The 13,467-nt window shown below is 43.5% G+C and overlaps 1 protein-coding gene across 1 annotated transcript in view; it reads right to left on the reverse strand.

Moving 5' to 3' along the window:
• The window catches only part of ANKS1B (ankyrin repeat and sterile alpha motif domain containing 1B), a 1,249,898-nt gene that overhangs the window by 29,008 nt on the left and 1,207,423 nt on the right, over window positions 1–13,467 (reverse strand). The window contains exons 22-23 of the mRNA XM_031650180.1: window positions 9,038–9,049; window positions 8,038–8,124 (exon numbers count right to left, since the gene is read on the reverse strand). Coding sequence (XP_031506040.1) covers window positions 8,038–8,124; window positions 9,038–9,049 — 99 coding nt within the window. The remainder of the gene's footprint in view (window positions 1–8,037; window positions 8,125–9,037; window positions 9,050–13,467) is intronic.

A 13,467-nucleotide genomic window follows, 5' to 3' on the forward strand; every position in this document is an offset into this window, starting at 1 on the left:
TAATTAAAAACAATCTAACACAGTCATATCTGGAGCTGCAGTTCTCACCAGGTGCTGTGCATGGAAGCAGTCTGGATGGCAGCCACTTTTTTCTTTTTTGAGACAAGAGTCTCACTCTGTTGCCCCTGGAGTACAGTGGTGCAATCACTGCAGCCTCCCACTCCCAGATTCAAGCAATTCTCCTGCCTCAGCCTCCCGAGTAGCTGAGACTACAGGCGCATGCCACCACACCTGGCTAATTTTTGTATTTTTAGTAGAGACGGGGTTTACACCATGTTGGCCAGGCTGGTCCTGAACTCCTGACCTCAGGTGATCTGCCTGCCTCGGCCTCCCAAAGTGCTGGGATTACAAGTGTGAGTCACCATGTCTGGCCTCCACTTTAAAAAATAACAGTAATTACTAAGCATTTGACTTTCCATTCCCCGTGTCCACCTGTAGCTGTGCAGCACTGCTTTCTGCTAATTCTGTAAGGAAGGGAGCAGCTGTCGCTTTCTCTGCGTGAGAAGAGATCTGACCCAACGAGGCTCTTCAAATCCCTTGCCATCATGCTTGCACATTGTTCTTGTGTCCTGCTCCTCCTCCCTCAGAGCAAGGGCAGATACTGAAGGAAGCAGGCAGGTGGAAGCCTCAAGGTGCTTTCTCCATGGAAACTAAGGTGCAGGGGCCTGATAAGAGAAATACCACACTGCAACATTCAGGCCTTGGATGCCCTGCTTGATCTGGGCCCTGTGGCTATATAAACAACACTTTCCTAACTACATCCACTGTGTATAATTAGGAAGTGGTGCTGTTGCTGCCATTATTACTTCACAGGTGAAGCAACTGGTACTCAAAGAATTTAAGTGCCTTATGCAGAGCAGGTGCTGGGTTGGGACTGAAATTTAGGGTTGTCTGACTGTGGAGCTCAGGCTCTTTGAAATGCATTGCAATGCCCTTCATTGTCTCCACCTCCCTCTTACTGGCTTAACAAGAATCGCGTTTTTTCCTCTCTAGCATCTCTTTGTGCCTTCTTCCCCGGTGGGAGAAAGGTTGAAGTACCATTGTCCTGAAGCACAAAATAACCACGAAGCAGCTTGGCTGCAAACCCTGCTAGAAACTTCTTTTGATACGTAGATGTGTTTAAAAAGAAAAAAATAAAAAAAATTCACATAATCGTGCAATCATTTTTTATCTTATAATATCCCATTTATGTTTTTTTGCAGTTGTCACAGATGTAAAACCCTCAATGCTTTAGTTACTCTAATTACCTTTTAATTGCGCTGTCTTAAAAAACCTGTCGGCAATACAGTGTTCCGTGTACAACCATCAATGCCTAAAAATGCTTACAAAGTGTCCTTCCCTGCCAGCAGCCCCAGCAAGTACTTCATGTCCCTCACTTAACCAAGCTGAGTGGTTCAGAGGCAATTACAGAATTAAAACTCGCAAAAGAAAATTAAATTAAGACATTTTTCACCGTGGTCTTGTGTGTTGACATTACACGCAGTACTCTGTCAAAAAATAACTCAAATTGCAATTGGAATCCCATAAACAAGTAACATTCTATTGCAAGATAAGTTTCAAACTAGAAGGTGATGATCCTTTTCTGGCATCCAGATAGCATTCCTTCAAGTAGAAAACCAAATTAGGGATGGGTGAGTCTTCAAATGAATGTTAAAATGAGAAAAAGGTGCAATGTGAGGTGCTGTGGGAGTCTCTGCCATTATCTTGATTGGGGGCACCCTGGGAAGCCTGGGTGGATTTGGTCTCACCTGTCCAGGAGGCACTGTCACAGGAAATAGATGCTTCAACTTTTACTAAGTTGGCATTTTGTGTTCTGGAGATCTTTTGCAAGATCTCAAGGTAGATCCACTTCTTGGGAAATGAAAAGTGCTCTGTGATTTTTATTGCACTGAACTCCCTGAATCTTGCCAACTCATGGGATGCCACTCTTGACAATTTCCAATGGTGCATGGCAGCACTGTGGCCAGGGGTAAAGTTGCAAAGGAGGAAAAGTTTATCTTTGCTGCTCTCTCCTCCTCTGTCTTTGCTGACCCCTGAATTTTCTGGAGCCCTCTTCTTCTCTTTCTCTTTTTTTTTTTTGAGACAGGGTCTTGCTCTGTTGCCCAGGCTGGAGTGCAGTGGCACCATCTCAGCTCACTGCAACTTCTCAGGCTCAAGCAATCTCCCACCTCAGCCTCCTGAGTAGTTGGGACTACAGGTGTGCACCATCAGGCTGGCTTATTTTCTGTTTTTTTTTTGTAGACACGGGGTTTCGCTATGTTTCCCAGGTTGGTCTCCAACTCTTGGGCTCAAGCAATCCACTTGCTTCAGCCTCCCAGAGTGCTGGGATTACAGGTGTGAGCCACTGTGCCTGGCCTAGTCCCCGCTGTTCTCTATTCCCCAGGAGCCCAGGACTGTCTTTTAGCTGCCCAGGGAGGCCTGATCTCTGTGATGCTGCATGTTCCAAAATCAGCCTCCTCTCCAACTGTGGAAACTTCTACTACTCTATTCTCATTGTCTAAGCTAGAAGGAAAGCTCATGCTAGTAAAACTATTCTATATTCAGGTAGGAATAACTGATCACTGTGGTCATCCTAACTGGCACTTAAAAGATGCTCTTGAATTTGTATTGATAGCCTACGGAGGCAGATATTTTTGAACAGACTTTTGTGATATATTGCCAATGCCAGAATGGGGTGAGGACCTGGGATGTCACTACTGAAATACTGCCATCACTCTGCATCGTCTACCTGTGCAGAGTGGTGAAGCCAGTTCTCTACATGCAGGACAAATCCAAGGCCAATGATACTACAGTTGTCTGTATGGAGACTAGATGGTAGACTTTCTCCTTGGAGAAGAAGCCAAAGAGGAAGACATTCTTTGCACCTCCTGTCATGCATTTATGAGTGGCTTTTCCACAAATTAAAAAGTGATGTCATGAAGAGGTACAGGTGATGCACCTCAGCTGAAAACTGGACTCCTCACATGTTCATGAGCCTCCATTTCTAAGCACGTTTTAAGAAGACTAGAGCTTTAAAAGGCTCAAGAGAAGAACTGGCGAGGGGCTCCTCCTGCCTCTTCTTGGGGATAGAAATTCTGGCAGCGTAGCACCCTTCAACAGGGAGAGATGGCTTTTCCTGTCTGCTGTTTTCCATCACGGTGAGAAACAGCTGAAGAGCTGTCTTGCTGGTAGGGGTAGGACAGGATTCTCGGATCCAGCTAACTCATATGGTGGTTCTGAGAAGGGCATGTGGTGATGAAGTGATGCAGCCTAGAAATCTGCCTCTCGCCACTGCCTTCAATCTGAGCCCCGACAGGTGGGACCTTTCTCCTGCATCTCCTCATCAGGCCGGGCTTTTCCTGAGTGAGGAGACTGCAGTGTTCCCTCCAGGGCGGGGCTAACAGTGTAGAGCGAGGGCTAACTGGTGATGCCCTGTCGGGCACGTGATGCTGAGAACAGCACAGGTGCTTAACATGGCCTTAATTTGTCTCCAAGCTTCTTAGGAGTATTTGCTATAAAAAAACAATGGGAGGTCCACCACAGTGACTCATGTCTGTAATTCCAGTGCTTTGGGAGGCTGAGGCAGAAATATTGCTTGAGGCCAGGAGTTTAAGACCAGCCTAGGAAATATAGCGAGATCCCATCTCTACAAAAAATTTAAATAATTATCCAGGTGTGGTGGTGCATACCTGTAGTCTCAGCTGCTCTGGAGGCTGAGGTTGGGGGATCACTTGAGCCCAGGAGTTTGAAGTTACAGTGAGCCGTGGTGGCGCCACTGTACTCCAGCCCGGGCAACAGAGCTAGACCCTGTCTCTTAAAAAAAAAAAAAACATTAAAAAAACCCCAAAACAACAGGCACTTGTTCAGGCAAATGTTCCAAAGTATTTTGTGCCCCCAAAATAGCACAGGCCTTGTTTAAAACTGGCATTCCAAAAAAATTTTTAAAAACTCAAAAAACAAAACAACAATGAAAGCAAAAAACAAACCCTGGCACTGCATCATTTTTAATTTAGCCAGATGGGAAGACTGAGGAGGGAGTCAGCACAGGAAGGCAAAATGCAACCTGCTCCTCAGCTGAGCACTGAATGCAGAAACCGCGTCTCCTCTCGGAAGACCTCCCCTTCCGCCCCCCCAACCTGAAGAAGGGTCTGTTACTAAACAGTTGCACTCCTCCAGGCGGAATTCCCTGCTAGAGCAGCCTTTGGGCTATTGATCAACAGAAGGCTGAGGTGATTTATCTAAAACACTTTAGTGCTAAATCTATTGCAAGTCCCACTTTTAATTCAAGATCGCTTTCTGCTTCCTCCTTCTTAAATCAGGATTAGTGATTCAATTCATTTCCTAAGTTGCTAGGCAATACATTTATGAGTTTATAACTAGGCCTCTAACCCTTTCCCATGAATTCAGCCAAACCCATTTATTTATTAGAATCAAAGGAAAGAAATGCTTCAAGGAGGGTTCATCTTTCACAGAGTCTAATGGGGGCTCACAAGAAGGGAAGAGTAATTAACATACAATGAATTATCCATTGCACTTCAAACTAATTCGTGGAACGTAGCTGTGGAGTAACAGAAAAAGCGTTAGGTTAGGGAGGTTGAAAATCAAGTTTGAGTCGTCCTTCATGACCAACAGGCTGTGTTTTGACTGCAGGGCAGCACTGAGCCAAGGGACTGAGGCCTTCAGGTCTCCAGCTGCCCAGGGCAGATTAAACAACCCCCTCTCTGACCAGGGCAGGGGTAAGAGATGCAAGGTTAGGAGAGCACTGTTGAAGAATAAAGTACCATGAAAACATAAAATATGAACAGTAGGCTGGGCGCGGTGGCTCACACCTGTAATCCCAGCACTTTGGGAGGCTGAGACAGGTGGATTATCTGAGGTCAGGAGTTCGAAAGCAGCCTGGCCAATATGGCAAAACCCCCTCTCTACTAAAAATACAAAAATCAGCTGGGCGTGGTGGCATGCCCCTGTAATCCCAGCTACTCGGGAGTCTGAGGCACGAGAATCGCTTGAATTCCAGGCCTAGTGGCCTCTAGTACCTGAAATGGTGAGATCTTTAAATATGCTTGTATATTACAAGTCCTTTGCTTCAAATAAAAGTGGCTCACTGACACAACATTGCCCAGTGGGGGAAATCCTTGGTGAAAACAGAAAGCAGGACTCTGGAGTTTATCAATCTGCTCCTTTTCTGCTGTGCTCTTTGCTCTAGAACAAAGTGGCAAACATAGGTGTCCTTGCAGACACTGCTAGAATCTAGGGGTCTGGGCATGGTTCCTTTCGCACCACAACTTGAGGATGATCCTTCAACTGTGGATCCTCTGTCCCTTCTGAAGCCAGTCCTCCCGCCCTGGCTGGTGGTAGTGTTTCTCAGCCTTACCCAGTCACACTCCACCAGTACGGCCTTCCAGCATTTCTTTCTTCTATCCTTCTAAACACAATCTCTCTACTTTGGCTCCCTACACAGCAACTACTAGACTACTGCCCTGAGTCATTCACTCTCTCCCTACCCACTGTCATACTGGGGGAGATCAGCTACCTCACAGGTCACTGGGATGTGGACCCTGTATAGTCAGTTGAAATTAACATCCTCCAATTCCTTTAAAAGCGTATGTTGTCATACATTCACAGATCGGCTCCACTTGCCACCAACATAGGCACTTTGCCTTTGCTCTAGATTTTGAAAATATGTTGAGGACCACACTGCAAGGACTTGAAAAAAATCTGCTGACCTTCTTTATTTAGCATCTTTATTTACACAGAATTATCTTTTGCATATCTTTCTGTGCTTTTGCTTCCAAGAGTAGTCATCAGTGAGCAGAGATTTATGGATAACTCATCTAATTATTGGCAATTAAAGCAGAAGTATCTCCTTGAGGTACAGGAGCATCAACTTCTGTGTCCCTTGACGTGTTAGTAAGCAACATACAATGGAACTGGCAAGCTCTCTTTGATTCCTCTGATTGTGGAGAGCGGGTTAGAGAGAATGCTATTAATACAGCTGCATCCAGCCACAACCCCAGCATCATGAAATGACCGACTTAGGACTGCAGGAACTTCTCAGGGCAAATGCCACTTGTTTAGAAATTGTCAGAATCCAAGTCTGCTAAAGTTGTTCATCTAAGAGAGTGTCAAATTCATCCACTGAAAATATACAGCTATTCAAGCTTTTCGAGCATAAATGGAATAGAGGGAGTTTCTCCAATTTAGAAAAAAAAAAATCCAGGCACCAAAGTCTTTCCTAAGGTTTAGATACAGCAATAGCAATGGTATCTGTGCCATTCTATAATATGTTCCATAAAGTGTTAGAACTTTTAAAACCAACGGACTATAATTTAAGGATAAAGTAATTTTATACACCAGGAACTAAAGATGCTTCCAAGAAATAAAAAAGCAAATCGATTGGCATTGTTCTTATTTGAGTCTCCACAATTATTATCTGTCAACAACCACCCACAATATTTTGCATAGTTGGACTCACCATTATGCTGATATTATTGGTCAGCATAATGATGCTGGTTATATGCTTTTTGCCTGGGTTTCAGAACTTTTTCTATAACTGTGAGGTTGTTTTCCCAAGTAGATTTGGGGAACTTGGGTTTATCTAACTACTGAAACAACAACCTCTTTCGTTACAGAAAACCAATTGGAAAAACTTCTGATTCAGATGCTGGGGTTTAACACAGACACCAAAGAGTCACTGCCCGTGACACTTTTCCCTGGTACCTAAATCCAGTTGCCTTGGCCCTAAGTTGCTGTTTCTTAAGTTCACCTGTTTCACGATTTCTGTTCCCTTTCTCCAAAATGGAGGAGGTCCAGGTGGGAGGTCTGGGTGAGAGGTCCAGAGAAAAACCAGCATTCACCAATAGTAATCACCTCTTTTACCCTCCTTCTGTGCTTGATTAGTTGAAAGGATGCAGGAATAAAACACATGAACATTTGGGGTTTTGTTAGGAGAAGCCAGTCAGCTTTGAGTTTACGGAGAGGGACAAGGGTCACCCAAGCTTTCCACTTGAGCACCAGGACGCTGTTGTCTTTGTCAAGAAAGGAATGCTTTTTCAGTGAAATTCAACCCTGCTGACCACACTTGACATCACAGCCCACAAACTATTCCCACTGTGAGGAAGAAGTCACAGCGGAGCCACAGCATGGCCTGGGCTGCTTTTCTGATTGTGTCTCTTAAGAAAACAATACAGCTGAGGCTGGGTGCAGTGGCTCATGCCTGTAATCCCAGCACTTTGGGAGGCTGAGGCAGGCGGATCACAAGGTCAGGAGATCGAGATCATCCTGGCTAACATGGTGAAACCCTGTCTCTACTAAAAACACAAAAAATTAGCTGGGCATGGTGGCGGGTCCCTGTAGTCCCAGCTACTCAGGAGGCTGAGGCTGGGAGGCGGAGCTTGCAGTGAGCCGAGATCGCACCAGCCTAGGCGACAGAGTGAGACTCCGTCTCAAAAGAAGAAAGAAAGGAGGGAAAGAAAGAAGAAAGGAAGGAAGGAAGGAAGGAAAGACAGACAGACAGACAGACAACAATACAGCTGAAACTCCCATCTCAGAGATTGGGAATTAAATGTAGTTATAAAATTAAAAAGTGAGAAAATTATCAACAGAAAAGACACACATATATATCTAGATAAATAAAGACAAATGTTCTAGCCCTTTATCTAGTAACATCTCCTCTGATGGAGGAGTGATGACATTGTTGACTTTTCAATCTACAAGTGATTTTTGTTTTCTTTTCAATGTTGTCCAGATCCAAAGGGACATGCTAGATAATAAGTGGCCACAGTCTAATAGAGAGAGCATCATGAAAAAGTGAAAGCACAATATTTATAGAAACCCCCGATCAAGCCCTTCCCCCAAATGGTGCCTTTCTGTATGTATGAAAGTGTATGTGTGTGTGTACGTGAGCGTGTATCTATAGGTATATGTAGGAAGCATGAAGGTTGGGGGAATGGGATGATTAAAGTGGAGAATGCTGGTTATTATAGGAAGCAAAGGATTTTAGATCATATTCTCAAGACTGCATCTGGTGTCTAAACCAGAGAGAGGTGTGGTACGTACCTTATTTGTTGCATCAATAAATTTGACTCCTTTATATGAAACAGAAAGAATAATAGTAGGGACCTTCTTCATTTGCTCTGTAGACTTCTGAAATTAAAATTAGAAAGCTGTTAGAGCAGTTTGTGTTGCGTGGCAACTGAAGCACATAATTTTTCCTCCCGAAAGATAAAGATGAGCTCAAATTAAAAACAACACACACACACACACACGCACACACATCAGATACACACCACGCACACTCTAATTTTAATGTTTGCTTCTCCTCTCTTGGGTTGAGCTATACTTTGGGCTTATAAAGTTATCTGTCTTGCCCTTGAGGAACTAAAAAGAGCTTGTTCCGCGACTTTGTGTGGATGAAGGAGTACTTCTTTTCCCCGACACTAAAGGGTGAATGAAGAGGTCTGTCTCCTACTGCAATTTCAAGTGACCATTCCTTTCACAAGAGTTACATCACGTTAGACTTAACTCCAAGGATGCATTCAACATTAACAAAATATATGCACCTCGGCTTTTCCTAGTTACTTTCATTCTTCAAGGCACAGAGAATGCTTGGATGTGTACTTAAAATAGGGATGTGAAATACGTCACTATGTATTGTTCTTGAACTGGACCGAATCCAAAAATGCTGATATTATATTTACAGCAGCATCACTTGTGACTACACAGGATGTAATGATACTCTAGAACACTGAAGCCCTCCAGGAGCAGCCCGGGTTTTCAGCCACAGCTAAATGCTGGACAGCCCAGGTAACCTACTTTATCATTGAGAGCTGCTACATTCCCTTAGGCCAGGTTCTTGTGATAGATATTCACACTGGCTGAATGTGCTTGGAGTTTGCAGCTTGTACAGTTTTATGCATCTGCAAAAATTTCTCTATAATTGAGTATGTGCCTTTCCTGTTTAGCTTTCTCATTCATCACCAGTCACCAGCAGTCTGTTTACTTCATTGCCCTCTATGTATACTACTAATAATCACACTAAACATCAAGAAGAACCTACCTGACAGTTAGCCTGGTGGATTTTCCAGTTAAGACAGATGGGAACATAATAGGAGAGAAAACACATAAAAGGTGAGGAAAGGAAACCATTCAATAATTCACCAATAGTATAAATTCATTAAAAAATAAAAGACGCCACCAAAGAATAGGCTTCAGAGTCATCAAAGAGGCAGTGCTACTGTTATTTTAGAAATGCTGCAGGCTTTCACAGGCCCCTTTCTTTCTCTGTTTCTCATCATTCTGTTTACTGCACTGCACAGTCTTAGGACTGACACACAAGAAACTTCCACTGTGAGCGTTCAACAACTGGCTGTCTTATGTCTATTAAGGGAATCAGGAAAAAATAGAAACCTTCTTGATTTCTTCATTTGTATTTCCCAATTTTCTAGTTTTAAATTCTGGAATGCGGCTAGAATTCAAGAAGGCTTTTAATTGGATAGTGTGAGTGAAACGCATCGAACTCAATGATGAGACTTCGATTGCATCTTTTAGTTGAGCCATGAAAAGGGGTGTTTCACATTTTCCTGATTGTTTTTGACACAACATCTTTTTGAGAGCTACTACACTGTTTCAAAGACAATGGATTACTAAAAGTATTGTTATTTAATATTTGTTGTTTTATACAGTACGTGAAAAAGCAACTCTCTTGAAGTGCTTTTTAATCAGTTTTAAAATTCCCTGGACACATCAGTTTTCCTTTGTGATTGCCAAAAAGAGAGATTATGGAAATAAAATATAAGGTTAGAAACTTGTTTTAATGCTTCTTCCAACCACTTCTTAAAAATGTACAAGATACATCAAAGACAGGCTAGAGGAAATCATATGCAATGTGTTGATTTTAAGGCAACACGGAGGCTGAACTCTGTAAAGAGGGAGGGCTGGGGCAGCCCAGGCAATAGTTTGAATAACTGAATGCGTATGTGAAAAATTTTCTGCAAAGTGTCACAGTGGATTTTGGTAAATCACCTCACTTATATTTTGCCATGAATCCATTCTCCTGGACAGATCTATCTGTAATGCAAAGCAATATATAGCTAATATTCAGATAAAAATCCATTTGTTATTTGTTCAGCAATTGAGTTGTCACTTTAGGCAACCCACTGTGCTTGTCACTGGAAAAGCTTGAGTCTAGTTCAGGGATGGCAAACAGACCTCAAACTGTGTGCAAACACCAGTCTGCTGAAAGTACTGTGTTGAGACAGATTCTGAGCTGTGTCTGAGCTCAGTAGAAAAGAGGGCTGGGAATGATGTCTGCCATGGGAGAAGAAGAGGAAGAGGCAGCCCAGGGGCCACTCATGAACATGCCTGCTAGGTCTGATAGGAAGAACAGCCACAATTACAATGTTGACAAATGTGACAGGAGCAATGTGAACAACATGCCTCCAGGATAGTGAATAAAAACAGTATTACTTTGCATGACAGAGTGGGCCCAGTCTGCATTCATTCATTCGACAGACACTGACAGCCTGCTAGGGGTGATTGAGCTGACTCTTGATGAATAAGCGTTTTCCAAGTGGCAAAGAGGCCAAAAGAGGTTGTTTTAGCAGTAGAACTAATACATGCACAGAGGCCTAGAAATGAGAATGTGGTGGGTTTGGGTAACTGGTGGAGATGAGAGTGGTAGAGTCGGTTTGGAAGGTTGTTACTTACTCTGCCAAGTTAGGGTCCATTGGAAGCTTTTCACTAGAGAGTGACACAATCCGACCTGTGTTGCAGAAAGATTGTTCTGGTGGTTGTTTATCAAGGAGGGACTGGAAGATCTAGAGGCTGGATACAGGGAGTGAGGAAGCTATTGTGCAAATCCAAAGGAGAGAGAGACCCTGAGCACCTGAGTTGAAGTAGAGGCATTGAAGAACAGGAGGAGGAGCCACAATGTCGATAAGGAAGAATTGAAAGGTTCTGTCGATTGATCTGCCATGGAAGATGAATGGGTGGGAGGATGCCATAGATGAAGAAGCCACTGAGATAAGGAATACTAGAGGGGAAAGTGTTTTTGCATAAGCATAATGGAAATGCTTTTGCACATGCTCAGTCTGATAAGCAGGTGGAGAGGTCCAGTAGGAAATGAGAAATGAGAATCAGACCTGGAAATCCACCCACATACATGGGTGGCCAAGGAGATGGGAGCAGACAAGGTGCTTTAAGGAGTGAACAAGAAAAGGGGGAAGGACACAACTTAGGGGAAGATGAAATCCCAAGGGGTGGGGCAGAAACAAGAGCTAATGAAGGACTGGAATTGAAGCTGGAAGATGTCCCCAACACAGTATCACAGAAGCCAAGGAGGAGAGGGCTTAGAAGGTAGGAGCAGTGCCCCATGCCATGAGGACTAACAAGGCCTAAAACAGTGTGCCTACCATAGTGGCTGGCACACACAGGAGCTGCTACTTTCACTGGGCTTATTGGGCGGAATCCTTGGCTTTTGCAACAAGAAAAAATTGTTGCTGATTTCATTAAGAGTAGCTTCCAGAGAATGGTGGCAGCAGCTGGAGAGGGGAATACAGTGAGTTGTGCAATGGATGCCAGTGAAAGGAAGCAGAGCTGGAGCAACAGGCAGGTCAGGACACAAGCTTTTGACCTGACATGAAGGCTTCAGTGGTGGTTCCTGTCATGGTACAAAGATTCCACATCAGATGCTTGGCCAAGTTGAATGAAGAAAAGACAAAGTATAGTCATTTCTTTTTCTTCCATGGGTCCCAAGAATCTCTGCTCTCCTAACTGGAGGCAGCGCTGTGCACAGGCCTCTATGAATGGCAGTGCTGGGGGTGGCCATGCTTTCCAATCTGGAGCCCAAACTGCACTGCTCTCTCCACTGAGTCATTTGACAAGAAGCTGATGGATCCTGACCAGCCACGGAGTTCTAAGGGAGGGTGGGAAATCTTCCAGGAAGAGCCCCTCCTTGAAGGCATTTATACTCCCTACAAGAGATAAGAATCCATCGTCTTTTAAAGGGGTTTTCTGATGGTGTACTTTGACAAGCGTTTCCAAAGAGGTCTTTTCATACATAATTTTAGCAAAAGATGAAAATGCATAGAAAGAAGGCAAAGAGGCTAGGCGTGGTGGCTCATGACTATAATCCCGGCACTTTGGGAGGCTGAAGTGGGAGGATCACCAGAGGTCAGGAGTTCAAGACAAGCCTGGCCAACACAGCGAAACCCTGTTTCTATTAAAAATAAATAAATTAGCCAGGCATGGTGGTGGGTGTCTGTAATCCCAGCTATTCAGGAGGCTAAGGCAGGAGAATCACTTGAACCCGGGAGGCGGAGATTGCAGTGAGCCAAGATCATACCACTGCACTCCAGCCTGGGCAACAGAGTGGGACTCCATCTCAAAAAGAAAAAGAAAAAAAGGCAAAGATCAAAGTTATTGAGTCTTCGGGGAGTCTAATCTGGGAGGCGAGAAATCTAATAAGCGCCCACTTCATTTATGAAGGCTTTATAGACATCAAAATGTGAGCATGGGGCTTCAGTCCAATCACAGGCAGTCGAGGTCCCTCCCTCCCCATTTTCTCTTCAGTGTTATGATTGTCATTCTTTTCTCCTTCCCAGGGACGAAGGCGCCTACTCTGAACATCAGGTTACTGGGCACGTGCTCTCAGGCAACACTGGTTTCTATGACCCATCTATCTGCATGCTCTGCTGGGTGTCTGTATAATTAATACTCCCATATGTTTCTGTTAAAAATTCAAGCTTTATTGATTTGTATAAACAGAACTCTCTACTTCAGGCCCATTTCCCCAGTGAAAGATGCTCAAGGCGAACCTTCTGTTACCGTTCTCTTTTGTTTCTAGTTGCTTTTCCCAATGCCATGCTCTTTGTGGCATTTTTCAGGTTTCCCAACGTTCTCAAATTCACCCCCCTTCAGAGCCAGCTTTACAGAAGAGACTACTTTATACTGAAGACCTCTGAGTACCTAAGCAGCTAAATACTCCTGGGTAAGGCCCCAAATTATCTTAATTTGTACAGCATCTTGCTTGCCTGCAAAAAGCATTATAGTGATATTCAAATGTATTTTGTTCACAATTTCCCAAATTAAGATGATCATACTTTTATTATTCCAAGAGAAATGATATTTAGTTATATAGAGATGTTACGTTTCTGAAACCTAAAATATAATGCAACATTTGAATCCTAAATTCAAAGGCAGTCTTCTCTTTAAGCACTTGAGTTTATATTGTCTATAACCATTAAACAGAAATAGGAATCAGAATTTCATATCTGGAGGTGGCCACCTGAAATACTGTTCTTAGTAAGTAATTGAATGCTTTTAGAGCACTTTTAAAAAGAAGAGATTTTGAAATCACCAAGAGAAAGAGCCATCTTTCTTCTTTTCCTTTTTAATTTTAAGTTATGAACGGCTTGGTATCAGGTCAGAAATCATCATTGGTGCCTTTATTACTGCCTTAAAGCATGTTCTGAAAATAAGTAGGTTTTC

Source organism: Papio anubis, chromosome 9, assembly GCF_008728515.1.
Source record: "Papio anubis isolate 15944 chromosome 9, Panubis1.0, whole genome shotgun sequence".
Taxonomy (NCBI): Eukaryota; Metazoa; Chordata; class Mammalia; order Primates; family Cercopithecidae; genus Papio; species Papio anubis.